Source organism: Podarcis raffonei, chromosome 8 (genome assembly GCF_027172205.1).
Source record: "Podarcis raffonei isolate rPodRaf1 chromosome 8, rPodRaf1.pri, whole genome shotgun sequence".
NCBI lineage: Eukaryota > Metazoa > Chordata > Lepidosauria > Squamata > Lacertidae > Podarcis > Podarcis raffonei.
In genome coordinates this window covers 35,836,101-35,861,809 of record NC_070609.1, presented here as the reverse complement: position 1 = coordinate 35,861,809, position 25,709 = coordinate 35,836,101, and the positions used below count along the sequence as shown (strand labels likewise).

Genomic DNA, 25,709 nt, shown 5'->3' with positions numbered 1-25,709 from the left:
TGCTAGAAGCGAAGCTCCGCCCACGCCGCTCGGAAGGGAGGCTGGCCAATCCTAAGCGCCCGCCTGTCCCTTCCCACCTCTATTATTTTTTTAACCAACCCAGTCGCAGACGCCGCTTTCAGGACTCGCTGGTTTGTTTGCGACGGAAGCCTCGGTTGGCTGGATCGATGGGTGAGGAAAAGGAGCGCGGCGTCCGATTGGGTGACTCGGAGGCGGAAGAGGCGGGGAGACCGTGGGGTAAAGGGGGCGGGGCTGTCATTGGTGCGGCCGGGACTCCGTCCACAAAGGTGGGCTCGGGAGGAAGAGGAAGGAAGGCCCCGCTGGAGGGATCCATGGCGGAGAGGTGGGTGTCGCGGGCCGCCTTCCGGCTCTAGGAGGCCGTTGAGACTGGGGGGAGTGCAGGGATGGTAACTGGAATAGCGAAATTATTTATTAATAATGAATGATAATTAAAATAAGTTATTAACAGGATATTCTATCCTAGTAGTAGTAATAGTAGTAGTACTGTTATTTATTTATTGCCCGCCACTCACCCTTAGGCCACAAGGCGGGTTACAGCGTTAAAACACAATTTAAAAGCAACTTATGGATGGACCCTCGTCCTTACAGTTTTCTTAAAATCGAATGTCTGGACCCACACAATGAGGATGAATATTATTGATATAATACCGATGAAATGCTGTTGATAGCAATGCCATTGTTTATTAAAGCTACGACTGTACTTTAAAAATTTATTTAAAGCAATATATAAAATTTCTTTAAAAATAAGTTTTCTCAAGGTGGCCTCTAGTTAATGGGATATGCATTTAAGAAGCAACATCTGCAGTTATTTTTAACTTAAAAACAGGATTTAACTTTAAAGCCTTTTGCACTCCTGTAAAAAGTCATATTACTATTTCAGATGGGGAGTAGTTTAAAATCCAGCTTCTAATTTCAGTTAAAAACAGATTGATATAAAAAGGTTTTTAAAGCTTGCAAGCAAGGAGTGTTACATATGTAAGGCACCTTGTTCGTTTAAGAGGGAACGGTTGTGACATCTGTACCTTCCTCAGGTTGTGAACAGTAAGGGGGCAAGTAATTGCACTCATTGCAGTCTTTTTTTTTCTAACCGGAGGAACCTTTTTAAGTGTGAAGGAATTTGAGTGAAATAATTCACATTGATGAGAGGTATTCTAGCTAAGGGATCTGTAAGGAGCCAGTAGGCCAGCCTTTTCTCAGGTGCAAGCACTGGTTGACTTAATTCATGATTGGAGTCACCTGCTTGCTCAGAGCAGCTGCATCCTGACATTAAAAACTGCATGCTGGCTCAGCTTCTTCCTTTCATTACAAAGCTGTTTTATCCTGTGTGCAACACCTGCAGATCCATTGCTGAAACTCCAAGGTCTATGTAAGATAAAATAAATTCTGCACTGAAAAATAAATGATGTAAGCAGTGCTGTTTTGTTCAATATATGTGTAATTTAGCTCAGCTTCCATTTTCGCATAATGGAGAATAAAATTCTATTGCTACTCATGGAAGTGAGAGGTGAAGGCCACTTTTTTAAAAGGGGGATTAGACAATTCAGTAGAAAACATGAGGTTTGTCAATGACGACAAGTCATGACTATATACTGCTGCCAAGATTTGTGATGGGTGTGTCTCTCAACGGTTACTGGGGAGCAACAGCAGGAGATAGCATTTGTTCCAATATCCTGCTTATTGACTTTCCAGAGGCATCGTCGTGTTGGCCATTGTGGATGATGGGATGCTGGACTAGATATGACTTTAGTCTTATATTGCAAGGCTTTTTAATGCAATTCATATAATATGCATAAAAAAATGGCATGGAGATGGCTACTATGCAGACCCTGTAAGAGACTAAATGATATCTGTTTTTGACAAACATGTCGTCCTGTTTTGTTGCTGTGTACAGCAAATGGTGGAATTTTACAGGTGATAGCCCTGACTTTTCTGTTAAGAAGGAACTCCTGTTTCTGATTAATGGGGAAAGTGGGAGACTGAATTTAACATTTCAGTCCATAGAACAGAGAGGGAATGTATCAGGTCCTCTACAAAACTTCCCCCAGGACACATTCTCTTTTCCATATCTATTAAAGGCAGCAGATGTCTGCAAACTTAGCAGCATTGTTGGGTCACTTCTTCCACAATCCATTTGTGGCAAATGCTCCACATGTCAAGTCCAAGTAGGAGACAGTACCACTTTAGTGCTTGCTATAGGGCATAAACTGCCTCCTTCCTGCAATTCATTGTGCTTTGCCTCTGGTCTTCTGAGGTAGGGGGAATTAGCGGTGGTACAGCATAGTAGATGTAGGCAGGGATATTGTAGGCATGCTTCAGACTCTAATTTATTTCTCACTGAGATGGTCTACACACAGTGTATTTGGACTGCGCCATTGCAGGGTGGGAATTTACCTTACTGAATACTTCTGTGTGAAATGTACCTCCCTATAGAAAACTGTGTGTCAAGGAGATCTAGCCTAGCCTTCTACCTGAAAACTGGTTTCCTATATGCATGGATTGGATTAAGAATTATTTGCATGGCAGTGCACTGCATGGCCAGTTCTATGCCAGAGAGTTCAGTGTGTCTCTATATGTAGGGAATAGACACTGTCCTGCTCCTAACTCTCTTCTCTGCACAGGCTGCTCCACAATGGATGGAGGAGAAGGTAGTGCCGACCTCGTGATTAACAAAAGGTTTGTGTCTGAAGCGGAGATAGAAGAACGGCGCAAGCGAAGGCAGGAAGAATGGGAGAAGGTTCGGAAACCCGAAGACCCTGAAGGTATTTGACTGTTGATTGGGGAATTGCTGAATAGAGAGGTAGCAGGAGAGCTCAAACTACCGTTACAATACCAATCAATCCCTCAAAGCCTGCTCTACCTGAAACTCCTCCACATGAGAGATTGTTGGAAGTTATCCATATTCACCTTTTCCTATCTAGCCACAGGTAGCTTATCTGTTGTCGTAGGATATTTTACCTCTAGTGAAATGGGGCCAGAACATCCTAGGGTTCTGGGAGACAAACCTTTTTCAACAGTCCGTAGTACAGTGGTACCTTGGTTCTCAAGCGCCTTGGTACTCAAACAACTTGGAACCCAAACACTGCAAACCTGGAAGTAAGTGTTCCGGTTTGCAAACCTTTTTCGGAAGCCAAACGTGCTCTGTTTTGAGTGTTACGCTTCTGATTTGAGTGCCACACTTCCGCTTTGAGTGTTACGCTGAGGTCTGCCTGTTTTTGCTATTTTGCGTTTTTGTTTTGGGGACTTTTTTGTTTTGTTTTTGGGACTGTGTGAAACCCAGTTCAACTACTAATTGATTGTGTGACTGTAGTACATTGCTTTCATTATATGGATCAATGGTCTTGTTAGATAGTAAAATTCATGTTAAATTGCTGTTTTAGGGGTTGTTTTTAAAAGTCTGGAATGGATTAATCCATTTTGCATTACTTTCTATGGGAAAGTGTGCCTTGGTTTTTGAATGGACTTCTGGAACGGATTAAGTTTGAGAAGCAAGGTACCCCTGTACAGGGGTACCTTGGGTTAAGAACTTAATTCATTCTGGAGGTTCATTCTTAACCTGAAACTGTTCTTAACCTGAGGTACAACTTTAGCTAATGGAGCCTGCCACGCCGCCACCACACTTTTCTGTTCTCATCCTGAAGCAAAATTCTTAACACGAGGTACTATTTCTGGGTTAGCGGAGTCTGTCACCTGAAGCTTGTACAAAAACAAATTGCAAGAGCTTCTAAGGACTTAGTGGGACAGAGTAGGATCAAACGGAGACTAAAGACTGTTTAGGCATGATTCAAACACTCAGTTGTTACTTTTTAGCACAGTAATGATGAGGAATGTGTTGCAATTTTTGAAGCATTTAATATTTTGTTATGTAAATATTAAAGGAACAGCTCTGTGAAGCAGGTCAGCACTATTTTATTAATGCAGCGGGGGCGGGGGTGGTGGAATGGGACATTGAAAGTGGTTAAGAGCCATTGGCCTGAAGCAGGGATAGGGAGCCATAGGTTGCCTTTCCATCTAGCCTGACCCCTTCTCCAAGTTCCTCCCCTCCTCCTTTGGCTGAAGAGATCTGTTGCATTCCTGATTGGCAGGAGCATCAGAGCAATGGGGAGTGGTGGAAGTAGCACGGCTGCCCTCTCTTCTCCACCAATCAGATGGGTAGTATCAGGGAGGGGTGGTTGGGTTTACTTTCCCACTCCCTCATTCCAATGGCAATTTTGGACACTGCGATTTAATTTGAGGAAAAGTGTTGTAGCAATATGAGGCGGACCTTCACTGAGATTGCAGGAAAGGAAGGGGGAGTGGTGTTAGGTGGTGGTGGGTTTAGGTGGTGGTGGGTCCCACCTCCAGTATATGCCCCTTCCTGGCTGCTTTTTGTTTAAGCTTCCATAGCCTAAAGCCACCAAGTGAGTTCATAGCAGATGTGAGATTTGAATCCAGGGTTCTTGCTCTGCTGTTTAGCTTCACAGTCATGTTACTACAGCAGCTTGCTGGGGTGTTAGGGAGCAATGTTTTGGAGGTTCTGTGGTTAGAGCATCTGTTTCACAAGCAGAAGGTCCCTGGTTCAACTTCTAGAGGCATTTCCACATAGGACTCACAACAGCCCCTTCTTGAAATCCTGGAGAGCAACAGCCAGTCAGGGTTGACAATACTGAGCTGATGGGCCAATGGTCTGATAGCTTCCTAGGCTTCTGTGCTAATAAGGATGCAAAATCGCTTGGATATGCTGAGAGGGGCAGCCTTGCACAAAGCAATCTCTTGAAAACAGCAGAGCATAAGGGATGGAGAAGTGGCTGCATTTTGCTCCCCCTGTGATTCAGGAAAAGTTCATCAGGGCAAGTTCTTGTTGAGTGTTTGTTCTTGGGGCAACATTTTGATTTGGAGAAGATACATTATTGTTACTCCCATTTGGGTTAAGCTTTTGCATTTATATTGTTGGCCTTGCTATGAATGAGTTGTTTAATCTGCATGCATATTTATACGATGTTTTCCTTACCCTTATTTGTATGATTACAGAAATTTTGTTATGTCTTGTAATTGTTTGTGAGTTACTTTGCTGTATTTTATTGTATAAACTTTTCTGAAGTTGGAGCCACCTTGAGCATGGCTTACCATGAGAGTCAAACAAATAAACTGTTGATGAAACTATCAGCAAAGTCTGATAAACCTGGCTTGTAAAGAGCCACTTGCCTATTGCCTATAGTCAGAATCCCTTTCAGGTGACAAACAAATGGATCTTCACAGAAGTTGCTTCTCATTTCCTTTTATTCCAAAAGCAGCTAGTGGGTAGCATCAAGGCTAGTAGACCTGGAATGTCTCTGAGATTATTGGCAAGGCTGTCAGATACTGTACTGGGAGCAAGTTTTATTTCATAGTGGCCACCTGTACAACTTCTTTCTTCTCCATCTCCCAGAATGCCCCGAGGAGGTGTACGACCCCCGCTCGCTCTACGAAAGGCTCCAGGAGCAGAAGGACAAGAAGCAGCAGGAGTTTGAGGAGCAGTTCAAGTTCAGTAAGTTCCAGTAAGCATCTTTGTGAATCCTGACACAGGGGAGCCGCACTGAACGGCTTCAGTACTTTTTGTGAAAATCCTCTCCTGAGCAAAGCAGGCCCCTATATCTCTGAGCTCCTTGAAGAATTCTGAGAACATGACAATTTCTGGGGGACAAGGAGAAGGAACAGGAGCCTGTCTGCCAAAGTACTGGCAGAAGAGGGGATGTCCTGGTTCCCGTAACATAGCTGAGCCATTGCTAGCATGGCTGCCTATCTCTGCACTTGTCTCTAGAGGCTAGAAGAGATCATGTGTTCCCAGCTCCAGAGTTTGGGGCAGAAAGACCTCCTGCTAAAGCACTGCAGTGTCATGTGGATCAGAATAGGAACATGCTCCAGAGGAAGGGCAAGATGGTGCTGGCTTTGCAGCTAAATGGCTTATTCAAGTCTGTTCTCCTGTCGCCTCCTCTTTCAGAAAACATGGTCAGAGGCCTAGATGAAGAGGAGACCAAGTTCCTCGACGAGGTTTCTCGGCAGCAAGCGCTAATAGAGAAGCAGCGGCGAGAAGAGGATCTCAAAGAGCTGAATGAGTACAGAATATCCTTTGCATTGAAGCACTTTCTATTGTAAAGTTGGAAGTAAGAAGGGGCAGGTGGCTTGTTTAGCACTCGGGTGCGGTTTGGGGTGTCTTGGCGATCTGAAGAGCTGGAGCTTAATTTCCACAGCCCATTTCATTTTTTTTACTAGAGCTGTTTTCTCGCTTTGCTATGGATGAATTTGAGAATAGAGCTTGTGGGTTTGTTATTCAGGATGTGTTAAACTTCAATAATTTGATCTGGCTGTGAATGAAAACAGGAGGACTCTTGGAGATGTGGCAACAGGTTGGTGACTAGCACCAGGGCCCCCACAACATTTGTTTTGGTGGCCTGCCATTATTTGGGGTCACCTGACCCCTCCGCATCCCTTTTGTGAGTTTATTCACAGATCAGAAAGGAATCTTTTTGTGCTTGGCATCCAGGGAGTGGGTAAGCATTGCTGGTGACCAGATTTGTAGACTTTTGGAACAGAATTTTTCATCTGGGCTTGAAGCTCTTGTGGCTCTGGTAGCTGGGCCGATTCTTCTAAGTGTGGATATCAGGGGTGGGCAGCCTCCAGGTGCTAGGGACTACAACTCCCATCATCCCTTGCCACTGGCTGTGCTGGCTTGGGCTGATAGCCTGGGAGGCTCTAGGCCTTGCTGATCTGTGTGTTGCCCTGTCCATAGTACTTTTCCCAGGCTCTGCTCCAGAGCCTTCCCTCACACCACCCCTTTCTTCCATATCTTTCCCAGCACCCCCCTCCACATTTGAACCCATCAGTTTCTTCACTGAACTTCTCTGGTCTTGACCTGGGAACCATCTCAGAAACTCGAATGTTGACTGCGCTGCCTTACGCGGAGTGAAGCCAGTGACCCACACAGCTTGGTATTCCCCACACTGGCAGACAGGGGCTTTCCAAGGCCTCAGCTGCAGGTCCTTCCCCAGCCCCACTTGCAGATGCTGGAAACTGAACCTTTCATATTGTGTGCTGCTAAGCATGAACTACCAGTTTGCAACTTTTACTGAGTTCTTTAATGGGTAAAGTTGGTCAGAGTGATCCACCCACCCACCTTTCAAGAGGCATGTTTGGTATTTGAGGCTCTCCACCAGATGGTGCCAGAGAGCTTCCTTTAGCAGTACTGTTGAGCATCTCAAAAAAAAACAAAGCCAGTAATATACATATTTTTAAAAATATAGACAGCATTAGCTTGTTTGGAGATTATTATCTGCACTTTAAAAAAGCATGCATTTTAAATGGAAAGTTGTATCCAACAAAGTTCTACTCAGAGTAAACATTGAAACTGGGAAGTGCAAGTTCTTAAAGTCCATTAACTTCAGTGGGTCTACTCTGAGTAGGACTCAGATTGGATGCATTGGATGTCGCATCTAGCGTGGTCCTATGTAAATGCGGGGAAGGTGCTTCAGGAATGTGACGGGGTGGTTAGATTTTTATCTGGGCAGCTGAATGATGGCAATTACTATAAAATCCACTGGTGCTTAATGCATTTGATAACTGATTTTATTTGAGTAAATAATTACTCAAAAAATTCAAATGATTGATTCACTGGTGTTCCTGATGGAAAGGTTTAGAGTCCTGATGGAAAACAAATCCACAAAGATTGGTTTCCTCCTCCTGTGCAGGTTTTAATAAGTGTACACACACTGCCTTTTCTAAGGTATTGGGGTTACTGGTACCCCTGCAGCCTGGCAGGACTGGGACTACAGGCGCCAATGTAAGGGCGAGTTTGGCTGCTCTGGATTTCCTGCACACCCGTCAGTCCTCAGATTCCACTTGATCCTTAACCTTTGAGTCCACAGCACTTTGTCAAAGGTGGGGGTCAGTGCTGACCTGAAGAAGGAAGCAGACAAGAAACTGCCGGCGAAATCAGCAGAAAACAAGAGCAAGTTCTCACAGGCAAAGCTGTTGGCTGGAGCTGTGAAACATCGGAGGTAAGTTCCCAGATGAATGAAGGGCCCTTGTTGATGGAAAGTAAACAAGCTAACCTTTTGAGGCTTAAAATTGACCATCGCAATGTGGGGTGTGAAGTGGGGTAGATTCTGGAGTTTAAAATTTCCCAGGCAGAAATATACCAGGCTTTCCCATCTGAATAGGAGATGTAAAGCCCATTGTTATTTTTTAAATTTACTGTATTTACTCGAATCTAATGCTCACCTTTTTTGGCCAATTTACATTGCGAAAATCAAGGTGTGCATAAGATTCTATGGCACATTTACATTTGCCAGCAAATGGTTTCAGGGTTTTGAAAATTGTGGTGTGCTTTAGATTCAATGGCGCATTAGACTCGAGTAAATATGATATTAGTGCTTTTTTGCCATGGCAACTCAGTGACCTACAGAACAACTTGCAGTGCCCCCCCCCCGTGGTTCCAGTCCTCTTTTTTGACTTTGCATTGTTTCCTTTCAGTTCAGAAGGTGCCAACAGCGTGAAAAGACTGAAACTTGATCCGGATCCTGACCATGACAAGACTCCAGGTAGGTGTGTTTGCATGGTGGGTTACGCTAGGCCTCGTATCGCCTGCTGTGCATTGGTCATGTTGCCTTCATGAACAGCTGATCAGTCAATTGGGGGGGGGGAGTGAAGGAAGGGATGCATCCTGTTGCAGAATATTGGGCAAAACCCATGAGGCGGCTTTCCTGGGGAAAAGTGATATTGCAGTGAACCTAAGACGAGCCTGCTGGATCAGGCCAGTGGCCCATCCCGTTCAGCATCCCATTCTCACAGTGGCCAACCAGATGCTTGTAAGCATTACTGCCTCTGACTGTGGAGTGCATATCACTTGTCTTCTCAAAGCAATGGTGATGTCATGAGCTGATAATTCAGTGACCTCTGTCCTAGAGCAATGGTCTTAAGCTGACAGGTTCAGGCTCGCAAGTGGATTGTGTCTGGACACCTCATAGGTAGCAGATGTATATGTATGTAAATGAAAGCTCAGCCCCATGTTGTGAGGGCTTGGGTTAAAGGGCATATATCTTCATGGGGCTATGACAAATTCATGGAGGATAAGGCTCTCAGTGGCAACTGGTCATGATGGCTGGGAATCATCTCCAGTATCTGGGACACTCACTTTCCTCTGAACCTCAGTTGTGGGGGAATACAAGCAAGATAATGAAACTGCACCACTGTCCCGCTTGCTGGCTTCCCATCCACAGCTGGGTAGTAGCTATGGGAACAGGATGTTGGATTAACAGGGACTTTGGTCTGACCAGCAGGGCTCTTCTGTTCTGATGAGGGTCCTTGGTCTGTAATGTTTGAAGGTAACTGAAGGAAAGTAATGAAGCAGATCTGTAGCTGAAAGGCCAGCACCATCAGCTTTGCTCACCGAGGCTGTATTCACATGGCGGTTTCTTCTGCTTCCCTGTTAGTTTCATTGTGAAAGTGAGTGCCATAATTTAACTATACACTGTGAATAAGTGCTTTTTAAAATCTGTCCTGAAAACCTTTCCTCTGGCCACACTTTCCATGCCATGCATAACTTCATAAACTTCTATCATGCCGCCTCTTACTCACCTTTCCTCTAAACTAAGAAGTTCCAAAAGCCTTTCCCCATAGTGGAATCTCTACATCCCTGTGGTCATTTTGGTTGCCCTTTTCTGAACCTTTTGAGGTGAGGAGACCAATACCATACACAGTATTCCAAATGTGGTCGCTCCATAGATTTGTATTGGCAGCTTTATTTTCCAATCTTCCTCTCCCAACCCCCCTCCACGGCTCTCTTCCAGAAAAGCCGCCCTGTGTTCCTCTGAGCAGCGGCTCCATGAGCGGCTCTGCCCTCCACTGTCCTTCAGCTGCCGTCTGCATTGGGATCCTGCCGGGCCTCGGGGCCTACTCTGGGAGCAGCGACTCAGAGTCCAGCTCGGACAGCGAAGGGACCATCAACTCCACCGGGAAGATCGTCTCCTCCGTGTTTCGGGGAAGCAACTTCTTTGATGCTCCGCTGTAGGCGTCTCCCCAGCCCCTTAGAAGCATGGGTAGGGATGCTCGTCATTTCTCTGTTTCCATCTCAACCATCCCCTAGACTCGCAACTTCTGTTCTCCTGTCTCCTTTATTTTCCAGAGAATACCAAAATAATGTACTGAATCAGTCTTTGTGCGTGTCTCTCTTCATATCCCCTGTCCTTCTCTCCACTCTAAGAGAGCGTTTGGGAGGGAGTACAGATTGGGGGAGACACACATCTTCAATATCCAGAAAATCCAGAAAAGCATCCATTATACCAACAGCAACAAAAGACTTGAGGCTTCTAAGGTTTACAGATGAGGACAGGAAATTCCTTGTATTTTAAAAAAGATTCCATGAATGAATAGATTGTTTGCTGGGGGTGTTCCAAGTTGGTTTTACAAAGAAGCGTTTTTAGGGTGTAGCTGTCTGGCAGGTGCTGACATATGGGTCGGCTGGCTCTCGCTCTTTAGTTTTTAAGTATTGGTTTTGTTGTGGGGAGAGTGCAAAATCAAGCAGATGGTAATGTGGATTGTCATGACACTGTAACGACGTTTTAGTGTTGCATCTGATTAAAGAACTCCTCAATGCATTATTATTTTTACCTTGGAGCTTGCCATCTCTATTCACTTCTTATGCCTTACTTAGCTGTTTTCTCTTCAGTGCAGGCTCCTGGCCAGGTGTATCTCAGGTGCCCAAATTCCTTGTCAAGCAGTATGTGTGTGGGCATCTTCAGGTCAGCGTTTGTCAACCTAGTGCCCTCCATACGCTTTCAACCACAGCTCACATCAGTGTTGGCTTGGGCTGATGGGAGTTGTAAGCCAGGACACCAGGTTGGCAAAAGCACTTGAGCAAACTTGGAAGCTTGACTGTACTTAATCTTCTGCAAATTGCATGTATTTTATGGGATACTGCAGGGTGTCAGTAACTTGAACCTAAGCCATCATTCAAGGAAATGATGGAGAATAGAATTAAAAGCTGCTACCTGCCAATGCTGTGTGCTTGGGCTTAGAAGCATGACTCCATCACACTTTATTTTCCCCAGTACTTTTTCCTCACTGTTGCTATGAGCAGTTAAGAAAGTGAAGATTCTTCCTAAACACAGGATTATATAATATGGGAAGCTTGTGCTGTGGCAAATTTGAGATTCGGATATTGTGGATTTTTGTTATATACCACTTAAAATGACAGAGAGCAGAATGGTGTAGCGCCAGAGAGAAAGTGGAGGAGGAGGAAGCAAGCAGCAAAGCCCAGGAATTGTGTGGGATGAAGCAGAAGTTGCTTCCAGGAAGCAGGGAGGTTTGGGAGACAGGTTTGAAAAAATTAAGTGTGTGTATGTATATGCCTATGTGTGCTATGCACATACTGGCCACACTTGACACTAGCATACACACACAAGGACTGGCCAAGAGGTTATGGTCCTCGAGTTTGCCATCCCTGTTCTAGGCCACTGGCTACAGGTTCCTATTGCTGTCTCACCTGTCAAACCTGAGTTGCAGAGCTCCAAACCGACCACACCAGGGTTTCATGAAGCTGCAAAGAGTCCATGGTTGTTTATTAACCTGAGTATAACAAATATAACATGTACACAGTATAAAAATGAACATTGAGCATGAGAAGTATGACACATCCATGAACTGTCCACATTTCTTTGGGCAATGGGATATCAAGAACTTCACGGCTTGGAAAGTTCTGGGCGTAAAAATTTTCCTCTCATTCCACAAAAAAAAAATCATACAAAGTACATTCAAATACTTAAAAAGTTGATTCTCAGGGCTGGGAAGGGAAAATGTCCTGCATTGACAACAGTTTCCTTGGCCCAGGAATCTCAGGCCTGGTGGCTTCCCATGTTGCACTTTTGGGGTGGTCAGGGCTCTTTGTTGCGTCTCTTAAATTAAATCATCTTAAATCAAAAAGTACAAATTGTTTGAAACCACATAAGACATGCAACCGTCTGCCATCGACACGTTTGGGGCACATGCAGGCAAAGAACAGTTTGTAGGCTGGGCCCTAGGCAGGTTCTGAGTTGATGGGCGGCAAGTTCTGGTGCTTGAAATACTGTACCACTTGTTGCGGCAGCTCCGCCAGGACAGCTTTGGCCAGGGTTTCCTTCGGTGCCTGAAAGAAGAAAGCCAGTGCAGTTCAAGCTTCTCCACCATGAAATAAAATAAATACTGTATTTTTCGCTCCACAAGGCACATCTAGCTTTTTTGGGGGGGGGGATCAAGAAAAAAATCTTACCCCCCCCCCCAAAGAGCAAAGAAGCCAAGACAGCGAGCGGGATCCATCCCGCTCGCTGTCTTGGCTTCCTCTTTAGCCGCGCGCAACCTCTCCAGCCGGGAGAGGCTGTGCGCGGCTTCATATTTAGCCGCGGGACTGGGGCGGGGGAAGCCTGAGCTTCTCCAGCCCCCAGAACAGGTCCGGGAGCGGCGGCAAGGTTGCGAAGCCTTTGGAGCGCAGCGCAAGTTCCCGCTGCGCTCCAAAGGCTTCAGGGATAGCCGCCTGAAGCTTTTGGAGCGCAGCGGGAACTCGCGCTGCGCTCCAAAGGCTTCGGGTTCCTTTTGCTGAAGCCAGGAGAGTCTTGCTCCCTCTGCGCTTTGGAGGCTTCATGTTGCTATCGCTGAAGCCAAGAAGCCTGCATTCGCGCCATAGGACGCACACACATTTCCTCTTAATTTTTGGAGGGGAAAAGTGCGTCCTATAGAGTGAAAAATACGGTAAGTAGATACAGTTTCAGGCTTTTCACTGAAGCCACTTAACACATTCAGCCGCTGCCGCGATATCAAAACAACGTATAACTATGCCTGTTTTCTGTATCCTGAAGGCATCCACCACGGAGTCGTGGTCAGTGGAGTTGGTGGGGTTAGGCCAGCCTTCCAGATGTTTTGGACCACAGTTCCCATCAACCCTGGCTGATATGGGAGTTGCAGTCCAAAACGTTGGTCTGACTGAGCAGAAAGCAGCTTCATATATCTGTTTAGTGACCCTAAGACAGGCAGTATGTCTCAGTGGTGATTTAAGAACAGAAGACAAGCTTTTCTGGACTGAAACAAACGTTAACCTAAGCCAGCATCCCAAAAAGTCCACAGCTTATGGTGAAGGGCGGGTAACAAATAAATAAAAATAATAGCACTTAGGGCTGGCAAAGCCTTTCACACTCACACTACGGAATTCCCGGAAGGGCACAAACTGGACGATGTCACGCACAGCCTCCTCTCCCGTGTAAGACCGGACCACGCGGCTGTCTCCATCCAGGAACTCCATGGCTGCGAAATCCGCGTTCCCCACTCCCACGATGATGATGGACATGGGCAGCTTGGAGGCTTGCACAACGGCATGCCGCGTCTCGTCCATGTCACTGATGACGCCGTCGGTGATGATCAAGAGGATGAAGTATTGCTGAAGAAGCAGGGCGAAAAATCAAAAAGTCAGACAAGTTCCAGGGTATGGGGACATGGGTGGAGCGTGGGCAGTTTGAGATGATGAGCCAGGGGATGGGACAGTCCTGCTTAGCTGCAAGGAGGGAGGGGCACCTGGCCTGACACTGGAACATTGGTGTCAGTAAGGCCAAAAGAAATGTGTGTGGTGGTGATTCAGTGGGTTGGCGGGGGAAGATGGAGATGGCTCACATCCAAAGGGCACCCTGCTCACTCCCCAAACCAGGAGAAACGAGATTGAGGAATGTGACCGGCTCTAGTTTAGGCTTCCTCATGGAATATCTATTCTCTTCTGGCATGTTATCTATTAAAATTTTCTGATGATTAGTGCCAAAGGACAGACACAACTGACACCTGATTAGCACTCCTTGGTCCTTGGTGAAACCTGCAGGATGGTCCCTTGTCCTCAGACAAGGTGCAGGACAACATTGCCTTAGGAAATATTTTAATACAGGAGGACGTCTCAGCTGAATAGTGCAGGAGAAGGAGAAGTTTGTGCTAAGCCCCCATCGGAGTTCTCGACACTTTCCTAAAAGAAGGCCTATCTACATTTAGAAATAATATCAATGGAAACTTTTTCTGGGGTGTGAGGGTTTGCAGGGCGATTTTCATCAGGACCACAGCAGGGGATGGAAGGGGTAGACGTTCGAAGTTACTGGACTACAATTTCCATCATCCTGACCATTGTCCACACTGGCTGGGGATGATGGGGGTTAGAATCCAACACCATCCAGAGAGTAGCACCAGATTGGCTACCCCTACCAAATGTTCCTGGTATATGAGGACAGTTGGGGTACATCTCTTCCCGTGAATTTCCAACCAACACACTGGAGTTATAAAATTAATCCTTCTCCTGTTCTGCAGCTCAAACTGTGGAACCAAAATAGCAACACAAACATTCTCTCCGAAGCACACATTTATTTCTGCAAGTCTTTAATGGCGGGTGATCCAATCCATGAGCTTTCAGAGCAGAGTGAGCTAGCAGTGCATTGGACGTCATCCAGGGGCTCAATTCTGCAGTAGCATTATCATGTACTTGCAGGATCTAACGCAGTGGTTCCCAAAGTGGGCAGTACCAGTCAGTAGAGCATGAGACACTTAATCTCAGGGTTGTGGGTTCAAGCCCCATGTTGGGCAAAAGATTCCTGCATTGCAGGGGATTGGACTAGATGACTCTCCTGGTCCCTTCCAATTCTATGATCCAGGGTAAAAAGGTAAAGGTATGCTCTATGACCCCCTGGGGGCAGTGGGATTACCTAAGGGGGTGCTAGGAGACAGTGGGGGTGGCAGGGTGCACTAGAGGTGTAAATGACTCTCAAACTTCAAAAAGCTGGTATCAATCAAGTTCATCAGTTAATTAATTGAAATAGTTTTAACTGGATTTTAAATAAAGGTGCAATTGATTGTTACTGTTTTGAGTTTTATTGTGTTATTTTCTTCCATAGTGGGTCCTGCAAACTGCTAAATGCTTTCTATATGGTAGGAGGCACTGGGGACGAGTTTATAGAAGCAAGAAGGTGGTGGCCTGAAAATTTTGGGAACCACTGATCTAATAGTTCTCCTCCTTGCAGCCTCTGTCCTTGTGCAGATCCAGCAGTGCCCCCACCAAACACACTTTATCCAAAGACAAATGGCAAAGGTGCCTGAACTCACAGTCGCAGACTGTTGCTGGGTGGCCTGGGCTGCAAACCGAGCCACGTGGTTGATGATGGGGGAGAAGTTAGTTGGTCCATAGAAGCGTATGTGAGGCAGGCAGGTGGAGTAGGCTTGGACGATGCCTTCTACACCTTTAGAGCAAAGTAAGAGAACGGGTGGTCAGGCCCACAAATGCACACAAATCCAGGTGTGAGCCCCAACTCCTGTCCCAAAGTTTTGATTTAGCAACCTTTGTGTTCCTGAAATAGCCTTGCAGCACAATCCCATCATGCATGCATCTACTCAGAAGAAAGTCCAGTTGGGACTCATCCCCAGGTAAGTGCATAGAGGATCCTGGCCTAAAACTCACCCAAATGACGAAGACTTCTCTAATTGGGGGGTAGCCCTAAATATAGGTAATTAATTAATGAGGAGTCTCATCCTCATCATTGGGTGGCAGTGGGAAAGAATCTTATAAAAGAAACAACCTTTTCAAGCTTCTTGTCAAGCTGTTTGCAGGGGGCCTCCTGCTCGGCTCCATCCGGAAGTGTGTGGGGTTTTCTGTCTCTGCATCCCAGCTATTTATTCCTCGCCCCGTTAACTCAGGTGACCCTTTAACCTATCACTCAAGCAACGTGTACGAACACATACTAATGCTCCCAGGCTGCTTCATGTCTCTTGTGAAAGGTGGAGGCTGCTTTGGTTGCATTTCCCAGAGGATTCACAGACGACTCCCAACAAGTGCGAAACCTCTATGCTCAGAGGCAGGATAAGCTCAGAGGCAACATCTGCCAAGGGGCATCTGGCTAGTTGGTAGCAGAAGCAGGAGGCTTCAAACTAATTCAAAAAGGCAACTGGAACTAGAGAGGAAGGAATCTGTTGATTTCCCTTTCTCATTTTTCCAGTCTGCAGTGATTTGTTCCCAGTGAAAATGTGTCAATATTTAACATGGATTTCTCCTAATATATACATTTTTTTTTACTAATATACACACATTTTGCAAGCAACTTTCCCTACCATAATGCATTCTGTATGTAATTTTCACTAATATATGCATTTTGGTACACATTATTTGGTTAGTCAATGGCCTCACAGAATTTTGAGGAGAGTGCATTTTGATTTTGAAGGATAGTTATGTTTGGATATGCATATTGTTTCGGGAAGTGTGAATTGGGTGGCTTCTTAGGGAAATGCAAACAGAATCAAATCTCTTCCTCATCCCTAGTTGGAACACCTAAGGCAACTTTCCCTGGTGTCCTCCAGAAGTTTTTGGACTACAACTCCCATCAGCCCCAGCCAACCAGGGCCTTATATCATTAAAAGATTTGAACTGGGGCTCTTCTCTAAGCATTTTATACACCCCACATATAGAGCTATTTTAGTCTGGATACTTCTGTGGTGGAAGCTACTTAGAGGAAGTTTTCGTGTCTTTTCAGAAGGTGTGCCACCCCCCCCAAAAAAAACCTCAGCTTTGCACCCCCTGCATTTAAGACAGAATGTATATATTGCTCTACATGCAGAAAATGCTCAGCAGTGTAGAGAAATAAAATAAAATTTTAGATTTTAAAACAGCATTAAAATTTAAAAGTCAGTGAATTAAAGACAGCAGAAATAAAATGAACTGTGCACTTACCTAGGCAAAAAGGGTTTGTAGGATTGAAGTTAATGGCAAATTCATGCGAAACCTGGAAGACGAAGGTTGAAAAAGAAGAAGGGGGTTAATTTTACTCCTCTTTCCACCCAAACATATTGCAAAATGTGGTTGATACCCAAGTTTCAGGATGTGTTTCCTCCAAGATTCACCTGAGCATTAAAACTAGGAGAGCCCATTCTCTCCACCCTTCCCCAAAGACTGCCTTGTGGCACAAGGACACCGCATCCATTTTTGCACATCTCCTGCTTGTCCACTGAATGTATGTAATGATGGAGCTAGCAAGCAATTCATGTAACCCAGGGCTAGCTCCACAAAGCCTCTTCTTTCGCTTCAGTGGGAGAGGTGAGAAGAGGAGCTCCTTCCATCAGTCCTGATGGAAGACCAGCTCCATCAGGCTGGGCCTCCAGCCCTTGAGCAGCTTCCAGTCCAGCGAGTCACTGAAAGGACCAAAAACTTTAAGCACAAGCACCTGGCCTTTGTTTCCCACTTTCCCCTCCCTGTCCCTTTTGTGTCATCATCATGTCTTTTTGATTGCGAGCCTGCAGGGCAGGGAATGTCTGGTTCAACTATCTGCACACAAACTGCTCTGGGAACCTTTCTGGCTGAAGAGCAGGAAGGTACAATTGCTCCAAATAAAGGCATCACCTTTTTCATGGGACTAAACTTTAGTGTCAGACTGAAGGTGGCAAAAGCTGCCACGCAATTACCCCTGCACTGTCCCCCAAAGGCAGCTCTCATCACATTGCACTGCATTACATTTCGGCCCGTAACCATCATTGCCGTTCCCTCCCATGCCAAACTCCCATAGTCCTGTGCCTCTCTGTTTGGAAGTAAAATTGGCCACCCCAAAGCAAGGTCTGGCTCCTGCATACTCAGGGGGCTTCTCTTTTTTTTTTTTTTTTTGAAAAGATATTTATTAAAGTTTCAAAAAAGGTTACAAATTAAGAAAAAGAGGGGGGGAAAGAGAAAATACAAAATACAGGAAAATAAAAACAATTAAAAACAAATCAATCTTTCCATATCTTGTCTTTCATTTACTTGTTTCCCTGACCTCCTCACACCTCCCTTTTTTGTATTCCAGTTCAGTTGGTTATTTCAGCAAATCCTTTCCCTCTTTGTTTTTATCTTAATCCTTTATCTTAATATATTACAACTTTACATTCTCACCTATTAACAATCCATTTTTACATACTCCTTTATAACATTGCTGCTAAAACCACTTAACTTCATTCCGACATCATTCTAACATTCATTAATTTTGCAGTGTTTCTGTAAATAGTCTTTAAATTTCTTCCAATCTTCTTCCACCGACTCTGCTCCCTGGTCTCGGATTCTGCCAGTCATTTCCGCCAGTTCCATATAGTCCATCACCTTCATCTGCCATTCTTCCACTCTACCCAAGGGATTCTTTGTTCTCCAAATATCAACTAGGTCCAAATTGTCGGTCATCTCAAAAAAGGTTTTTGGTAGTCTACCATCCTTGGTGACTACCTGTCTTTGTGCCTTGTCCATATTTGTAGATACCACTCCATTCATATCCCCCATCAAGATCACATTGTAGTCTAAGTAGTCCATCAAGGTCTCATGCAACTTTTTAAAAAATTCAGATTTCCCCTCATTTGGTGCATAAACTCCTACTATCAGAAATTTCTCTCCTTGTGTTTGAATTTCAATTGCCACGAATCTTCCTTGGTCATCTTTAAAAATAAATTTCAGTGATAGACTCTCCTTTGCATAGATCACTACTCCTCTTTTTTTAACTTTGTCCGATGAGATAAACTCTTGACCCAATCTTTTGTTGATCAATACTTTTCTATGTAGCCTTATCACATGTGTTTCCTGTAGACAAATCAAGTCCAATTGTTCCTTTTTTAGTAAATGAAACACTTTTTTCCTCTTCTGGGGGGAGTTAAGACCATTTGTATTCCAGCTTAATAGTTGCAGAGCCATGATGTAATTACTTTGCTTTTCCTCCGACTGCGCCCAGTGTTTGTTCTTGTTCTGTCGGTGGTATCACTGTTTCTAAGCTATCCAATCCAAAGGGTAGTGTTGCTATGTCTAATATTCCTCTTTTCAGTGCTCTTGGCTCTTCTTCAGATTCTTTCTGCAAATCTTCTCCGTGATCTTTCAGGAATCTTTCTTTGTCGTCCACTGATCTTATTTTTATCTTTCTTCCTTTGAAGCTAAAAGATAGGCCTTGGGGAAATTCCCACCTAAAGACGGTTCTGTTACTTCTCAACAGAAGTTACTACTCAGGGGGCTTCTCAGGTATCCAGAAGACTAGTTTATGAATGAGAAGGAAATGAATGAATGAATGAATGAATGAATGAATGAATGAACAAACCAAATAGGCACAAATTTGTCCCTTTGTGGCTTCTATGGAATGTGGAGGGCAGTTGAGCACTGAGTGGGTCAGTGCCAAAGAAAGAAAGAGAAAAGAGAAGGCAATTGCAGGGCTTGTGTCTTTTCGTTCTTTGGTTGTAAGGACGCAAGAAAAGCCCTGCTGGATCAGGTCCAAGGGGGCCAATCCAGCCAGGCATCTTGTTCTCGCAGTGTAAGAGGAACAGTAGCAACTCTCCCCACTTGAGATTCCCAGCGACTGTCTCCGACAATGGAAATTATGCTGTGAAGGTTACTTTGTGATTACAGTGGTACCTCGAGTTAAGTACTTAATTCGTTCCGGAGGTCCATACTTAACCTGAAACTGTTCTTAACCTGAAGCACCACTTTCGCTAATGGGGCCTCCTGCTGCCGCTGTGCCGCCGCTGCCCGATTTCTGTTCTCACTCTGAAGCAAAGTTCTTAACCCGAGGTAATATTTCTGGGTTAGCGGAGTCTGTAACCTGAAGTGTATGTAACCTGAAGCATATGTAACCTGAGGTACCACTGTACTTTTTTAAGTACACCATGCACTGTGCTTGGCTCCCAATTTTGGGGAAGAAAGATATAACTCTAAAGCAAACAAACAAACAAACAAACAAACAAACAAACAAACAAACAAACAAACAAACAGTATTGAACTTTTAGTGTCTGTCTTGGAGCATTTATTACAGCTGTATCCTAAAAGTGGGCATTGGGACCAAGGTGATATGATCCATTAAGTTAAAAACACTCATTCCAACAATGTACAAAGGGGTTTTTTTTGGGGGGGGTCACCCCTCTCCCACTCTTTAGGACCCCCCCACATATAGCAAAAAAAGGTCTCAGGACTGACCCTTTTTTTTTACCTTATAGCATAGTAGGAAAAAGCTTCAGGAATGTGTAAACAACAACCCCAAAAAGTGTTCTTTTTGCTTCCCCCTCACCTTGCAAGTCCCAGTCAACAGCATAGGGATCCTGTTTCAGACTAGCAAGAGGGCTGGGGACAGGTCCTCAGGTGACACAATACAAAGCATCGTGATTTCCATAGATGACACTTTCTTTTCCCAGACTTGCAGGCTCAGGGCCCTTTCTCCCCATTGAGCAAACAATAACTTGACATAGTCTCCCCACCACCACCACCACCACCACAAGTTTGCACATGGGAGGGATTTTGACAGATGGCTGCAGCCACAGCCTCCTGGGTGCCCCCCCCCAGTGCTTTGGAATTTGAATTCGTTCCCTCTCACAGCCCCTACAGAGACGACTTCTTGAGGTCCCCTTCGCAAAGGCCTTTGCATTTCAAGATGTTCTCTGACATTTCCAACATGGTGTTTTTTTATGTGTTGAATATCTTATTCATATCAGTCCTTTGAAAGCATCCTGAGGCACCATGGCAACAAGAGCATCGGGAGAACAAAGCATGATTTCTATGTCTCTTATCTTTAATAGTCATCTCTGCTTCCTGCTCTGGTCCTCACTGTAACAATAGCCATGTTTGTAATTTGTTATCTGCAGTGCATGGAAAATGCAGATAGCCATCCACGAGGTTATAGATATGGTGGAAATTAAGAGCAGGCATTCTCAAAAGCAGCCAATATGTATCTATTTTTTTGGTATGTTCTTTTCACTAATACATGTGTTTCTATGCACACTTCACCTCAGCCTATGTATTTCTGCACACATTACTTGGCTAAGAGAACTGCAATGCAAAATTTTGAGAAATGTGAACTCTGCAATGTAGCTGTGTTTCAGTTTGTGTATTGTGAGGTAGGTTTACACACCATCCCTGGCCAGATCCCCCACAAAGTCACAAGCGTTGTTATATGTGAGAGATTTCCGAAGCTAAAATAAACCTAAACCTCCTGAATGGTGGTCCGGTTTCCTGCATGCAAAAGGTATTGAGTCATCCTGTTCTTTGGCTGGAAACTAAATCAGGCTTACAGGCTATTTAGATAAAATAGACCTGCCTCTCTGAAAAGCAAACAGGTGTTGTTTTTTGTTTGGTGGGTGGGAAAAACCTAGAAATGTGTATCAATCACTGGACTGACCTGAAACATGAGGAACAAATGGAAATTATGCGTCCTATTGACAGGTTCTGAGCATAAATTTTAGGCCTAGTTTCACAGAGCTACTGCGCTTGCCAGATCTAATATGCAGGGTTGGGAGTTTTAACTGCAATATCCAAATAGATGACAATTAGGCCTGTCAATTAATGTTTCCAGTGGCTCCATTCAGGCCACATCACAGAGCACAGATCTGGGACCCCACAGCCTGGGGTGCTTATATTTTGCTGTAAGCTGCACAGAGTGGCTGGGGCAACCCACTCAATGGGTGACATATTGTTTTTGTTGTTGTTACATTTAGTCAGTCCTTAGAACACTGAACACAGTGATACCTTGGGTTACATACACTTCAGGTTACATATGCTTCAGGTTACACACTCTGCTAACCCAGAAATAGTGCTTCAGGTTAAGAACTTTGCTTCAGGATAAGAACAGAAATTGGGCTCCGGCGGCACGGCAGCAGCAGGAGGCCCCATTAGCTAAAGTGGTGCTTCAGGTTAAGAACAGTTTCAGGTTAAGAACGGACCTCCGGAATGAATTAAGTACTTAACCTGAGGTACCACTGTAATGTAAAAACCAAAGCAAGTGTCTGCAAAGGTGTTTTGGCTTTTACCAAAGACATAGTCTAGTTATATGCTACTATGAATTTAGATATTTAAGGATGGAGTTTTTTGTACTGAAAGAAATTTTATGTCTGCTAGACTGTTTATTTCTTATTTTACTTCATTAATTGGGTTCCAACAGATCACTTTCCCTTTTTCTAAATCATTAGACAACAGATCCCACATGTGATGTGGTGCAAGACAAAGGAAGCTGCCCACTCATGTATTCATCACAGCGGTGGACCTTTTGAGTGTTCAGAGACCTGGCGTTTTTATTTTCAGTCTCTCCAGTTAAATGGCTGGCAAATGTTTATTAAAGCTTTCAGTGATTATTCAGACATAATACTGAAGCTTGCAGTCCTAGAAAGTAGAGACTCACCCAACACTCTGCTCAGGGGTGAAAAAAAACCACCCCAAAATGCAAACCTTTGGACTGCCATTTTAACTTACTTCATCTAAAAAAAATTCATCTCAGAAGCAAAGTTGCACGTCACCCATCCTAATTCTTCCCATTAAAATGTCAGCATTTGATTCCTCCTCCTGCTCTCAGGAACAACAAATTGGTCACCTTCAGAACCGAAAGATGTTTACTGCATTCATTGTAATGGGGGAAATGACAGACAAATGTAATGTTTAATGGTGAAGAAGGGGGATGACTCACTCTCAAGCAGCACATTGAGTGCCTGATCCTGCACTTAATGTCACTGGCACCTTGATACAGAGTGTGCACCACTGTATTAATAGCAAGAATAATGTGCACAGTGGGAGAGTTACTGGAGTATTTAATCATTAAGGTAGCACTTGAGACCAAGTGAATAGGCTCCAAGAGTCAGCAACCATGCCTGGGCACCAACAGGGCATGCAGGATTCACACAAACTGTGGAGGTGCAGCATAGATGCCTCTATGGGCAGGGCAGATTCCCGTTTATCAATATTGTGGGTAAATATATTAGATTCCACACAACAAATATCCATATACACAAACCTCTAATAGCACTGTCATAACATTTATTTAGCCATGTATTTATTTCATTAATCTATTTTTACTTTCCAGCAATAACATGCCCTCAAAGCATCTTATAAAGCAAAGCACGCTATTGCTGTTCTTACAGTCTTTAACATTTTGTAGTCTGGCTTTCAGAGAAAAGATTTTGGTTCCTAACCCACATTTTATGGCACAGGTTTCCTTTTTGGCTGGTCTTGGATTACATTCTCTGTCTTTGGAGTTGTTGTGTGGACAACCGGGACACTCATGCCCTTCTTATTAGGGTTGGCAGTGACTCCTAATGTTTGACAGCCATTGCAGTCATTCCCAACCACATGAGTGACACCCAGTTGTGCCATCTGCTAGCAGAATGGTCTTTCATTCATGTAATGGGATTCTTCTTCCCCACCCCCTGGGAACACCCTCAAATATGTTTCAAAAGGTTGGGGGGTCCATCAGGTGCAAGTGGGGAAGGTGTCAGGAGCTACAGGGGAGAGATGAGAAAGAGGGAAATCTTGCAGAAACTCTGGATATTAGCCATCCAAGCTTGGAGGGCTGAGCCAGAATTGTAGTTTTAGATCGGCTCCACTTCCCAGTGGGGAGGAGTTGCGGTGGACCGCATGGCCACCCACTCCCCACCAGGGCCAGGGGACATTGTCCCCTGTTGCCTGGGGGATCCCAGCCATGTCAGAACCCGGCCAGCCAATCCGCTGGCCGGGGGGCGTGGCTGGGGCAGTTTAAACCGAGGAGCGAGCTCTTTGGCTCGCTTCCTCAATCACCCGCCCTCCGTCCCTATTTGCAGGTTAGGCACTGGCCTTGCTATGGACTGTGGTTGGTCACCTTCGTTGTCCGAGGGGCCTGGTAGGAATTTTTCCATTTGGCAAATTGGCACTGGCCACTTGGTTTTCACCTACCTCGTAGCAATTGTCACAACTTTGTTAGGGTTGCGGTTAGGCATTGTTTGACCTTGTGTGGGGGAGGGGAGGTGTGGCCATCACCTGCCCCTCCATTCTTAAGGGTATTCCATTAAAGGAATCCGGGGGTGTTGATCTTGTCCGAAGCCCGGCTGGGGACTAGGGCCTTGACATGACCCCAACGGGAACACCAGGGGGAGCTTGAGTTGGTTCGCACCGGGGCTTACCCTTTCTGGACTTCCTGCATAGCGGGCAGGAGTCAGATACAGTCAGGTCCAATCAGTGCCTAAGCCAATACTGCTCACATTCTGTAATTCAATAAAGTTGTGGCCAAAATTTGCCCAATAACATAAACCTAATATCTGTGTCCTGGTGTGAGTTATTTCCCAACAAGGGGGTGGCTGCGGAGTCTCGACACGCAACGGATGGATTCTCTAGCCTAGCCTAAACCTCTGAACAAGCAGACACACCTTCCTCTCTCATCTTTTCACTCTTTTCACTCCTGCCTTAGAATCCCCATTTCAGACTCTGTTCCCCAGGATGCTCTGAATGCTTGCCACGGGGCCAGCTGTTTGACTGAAGCTCCATTCCTATGCTTATGTAGGAGTCTGCCCCACTGAACTCAATGGGATGTACTTCTAAATATAGAACTGCACTGTTTGAATCAAGAAGGAAACCCTGAAAGCTTTGTTCCACCTAATGATATATACACACACTGTAAGCATGGAAACGTCTACAACAACAGGAGCAGGTTTACCTTCCAGTCTGGCGGGAGCTGGGCACCAAATCCCAAAGCAGGAAACATTTTATCTCTGCAAAATAATCAGAAGAAGGGGGGGAGGGGGAAGCAAGGGAGAAAGTAAGTATGGACTTAGGCAAGGCTGCAGATCTCCAGCACGGTTCTGTAACCCATATAAATGATATTGGTTCAACAAGATATGCAGAAAACTACTTAGGAGAGATTCCTGCTCCCTGAGTACTCACCCTGATTTATTCACACAAAGCTTATGCAGAGGTGAGATTATATTCAGTCTTTTATTGAGCATTCCTTCCGATTTGTTTGCTGGGAAGTTATACAACAAGGAGCACCCATCCTTTCTGCAGTGGTTATATGCCTTTCCGTTAATCAGGAGTGGAGGGGGGCCTCCTGCTTTTGGGCCAAATTAGGCCTACCAGGCCACCCCATTTGGCCAAGCCACACACACCTGCCCAGGTGTAGGGCAGGTAAAAACCTGGCTCAGTCAAAGGGGGAGGTTGCAGGCACTGCTGATCAGCCTCAAAGCCCTATGCAAAGAGTTTCAGAAGGTGATGTGTTTGCAAGGCCTCACAACCAGCTTTGCAAGACGATTGTGGTCAAACTTCACTGCCAGATCAATGTGTTTCTCTACCATCATGAGGACTACAAACTTCAGAGAATTACACAAACCACATGGAAGGGACACATGCAGGCGTTAATCCTCTTCCCTTTTAAACAATTTTAAATTGTTAGCTCCTTTGGGAGCCAAACATGCCTAATAAGTGGAATATAAATACATAAGCCAAGAAACACATTGTTCTGGAAAGGGCACTTTGCCCCACGCTGGCAATCTGTCCCTGCCTTGAGGCAATCTGCAGAATTCCAGGGGGAATTTAAGAAGAGCCAGGATGATTCAAAGCAAGCTCCCCGTCCCGTCTTCTGTATCCTGTCACCATCCATATGCTTTGGGCTGCTGAGAGCCATAATCTAAAACATCTGTAACGCCTTGAGGTAGGGCGAGGTTGATCTAATCCAACATCCCATTTCCCAATTGGCCAGCCAGGGGAATCTGGAAGATCACAAGCAAGGCATGAAGGTGGCACAGGAAGATAGGGCTGTGAAAAGCTGCCTTTTGCCGAGTTAGTTATATTGGTTTGTCTAGCTCACTAATGTCTGCACTTACGGCCAGTGGCTCTTTGGGGTTTCAGGCAGACTCTTGCATAGCCCTATGTGGAGTTGCCATTGGTATTCGTGTGTGTGTGTGCACGCGTGTGTGTGTGTAGTTTT

General features: G+C 45.1%; 2 protein-coding genes across 6 annotated transcripts in view; one reads left to right on the top strand and one right to left on the bottom strand.

Annotated features, from left to right (window-relative positions):
• The first annotated feature begins 59 nt into the window (after positions 1–59).
• PSME3IP1 (proteasome activator subunit 3 interacting protein 1) lies at positions 60–10,180 on the top strand. 3 transcript variants are annotated; one of them, XM_053399218.1, is made up of 7 exons: positions 60–171; positions 2,640–2,780; positions 5,426–5,524; positions 5,978–6,100; positions 7,898–8,030; positions 8,506–8,573; positions 9,822–10,180. In XM_053399218.1, exons 1-7 carry the CDS (start codon positions 168–170, stop codon positions 10,040–10,042), a joined length of 789 nt encoding a protein of 262 aa, XP_053255193.1. In that variant the 5' UTR covers positions 60–167; the 3' UTR covers positions 10,043–10,180. The 3 variants fall into 3 exon arrangements, with proteins under 3 accessions (XP_053255193.1, XP_053255194.1, XP_053255195.1); XM_053399219.1 differs by having other exon boundaries at positions 5,978–6,104; positions 7,902–8,030; XM_053399220.1 differs by lacking the exon at positions 60–171 and adding an exon at positions 247–343.
• Positions 10,181–11,574: 1,394 nt separating this feature from the next.
• The window catches only part of CPNE2 (copine 2), an 82,534-nt gene continuing 68,399 nt past the window's right edge, over positions 11,575–25,709 (bottom strand). For all 3 annotated transcript variants that reach the window (XM_053399215.1, XM_053399216.1, XM_053399214.1), the window contains 5 exons: positions 24,444–24,498; positions 16,742–16,793; positions 15,127–15,260; positions 13,199–13,435; positions 11,575–12,154 (listed from right to left, as the gene is read on the bottom strand). In XM_053399215.1, the coding sequence (XP_053255190.1) occupies positions 12,047–12,154; positions 13,199–13,435; positions 15,127–15,260; positions 16,742–16,793; positions 24,444–24,498 (586 nt within the window). In that variant the 3' untranslated portion in view covers positions 11,575–12,046. The remainder of the gene's footprint in view (positions 12,155–13,198; positions 13,436–15,126; positions 15,261–16,741; positions 16,794–24,443; positions 24,499–25,709) is intronic.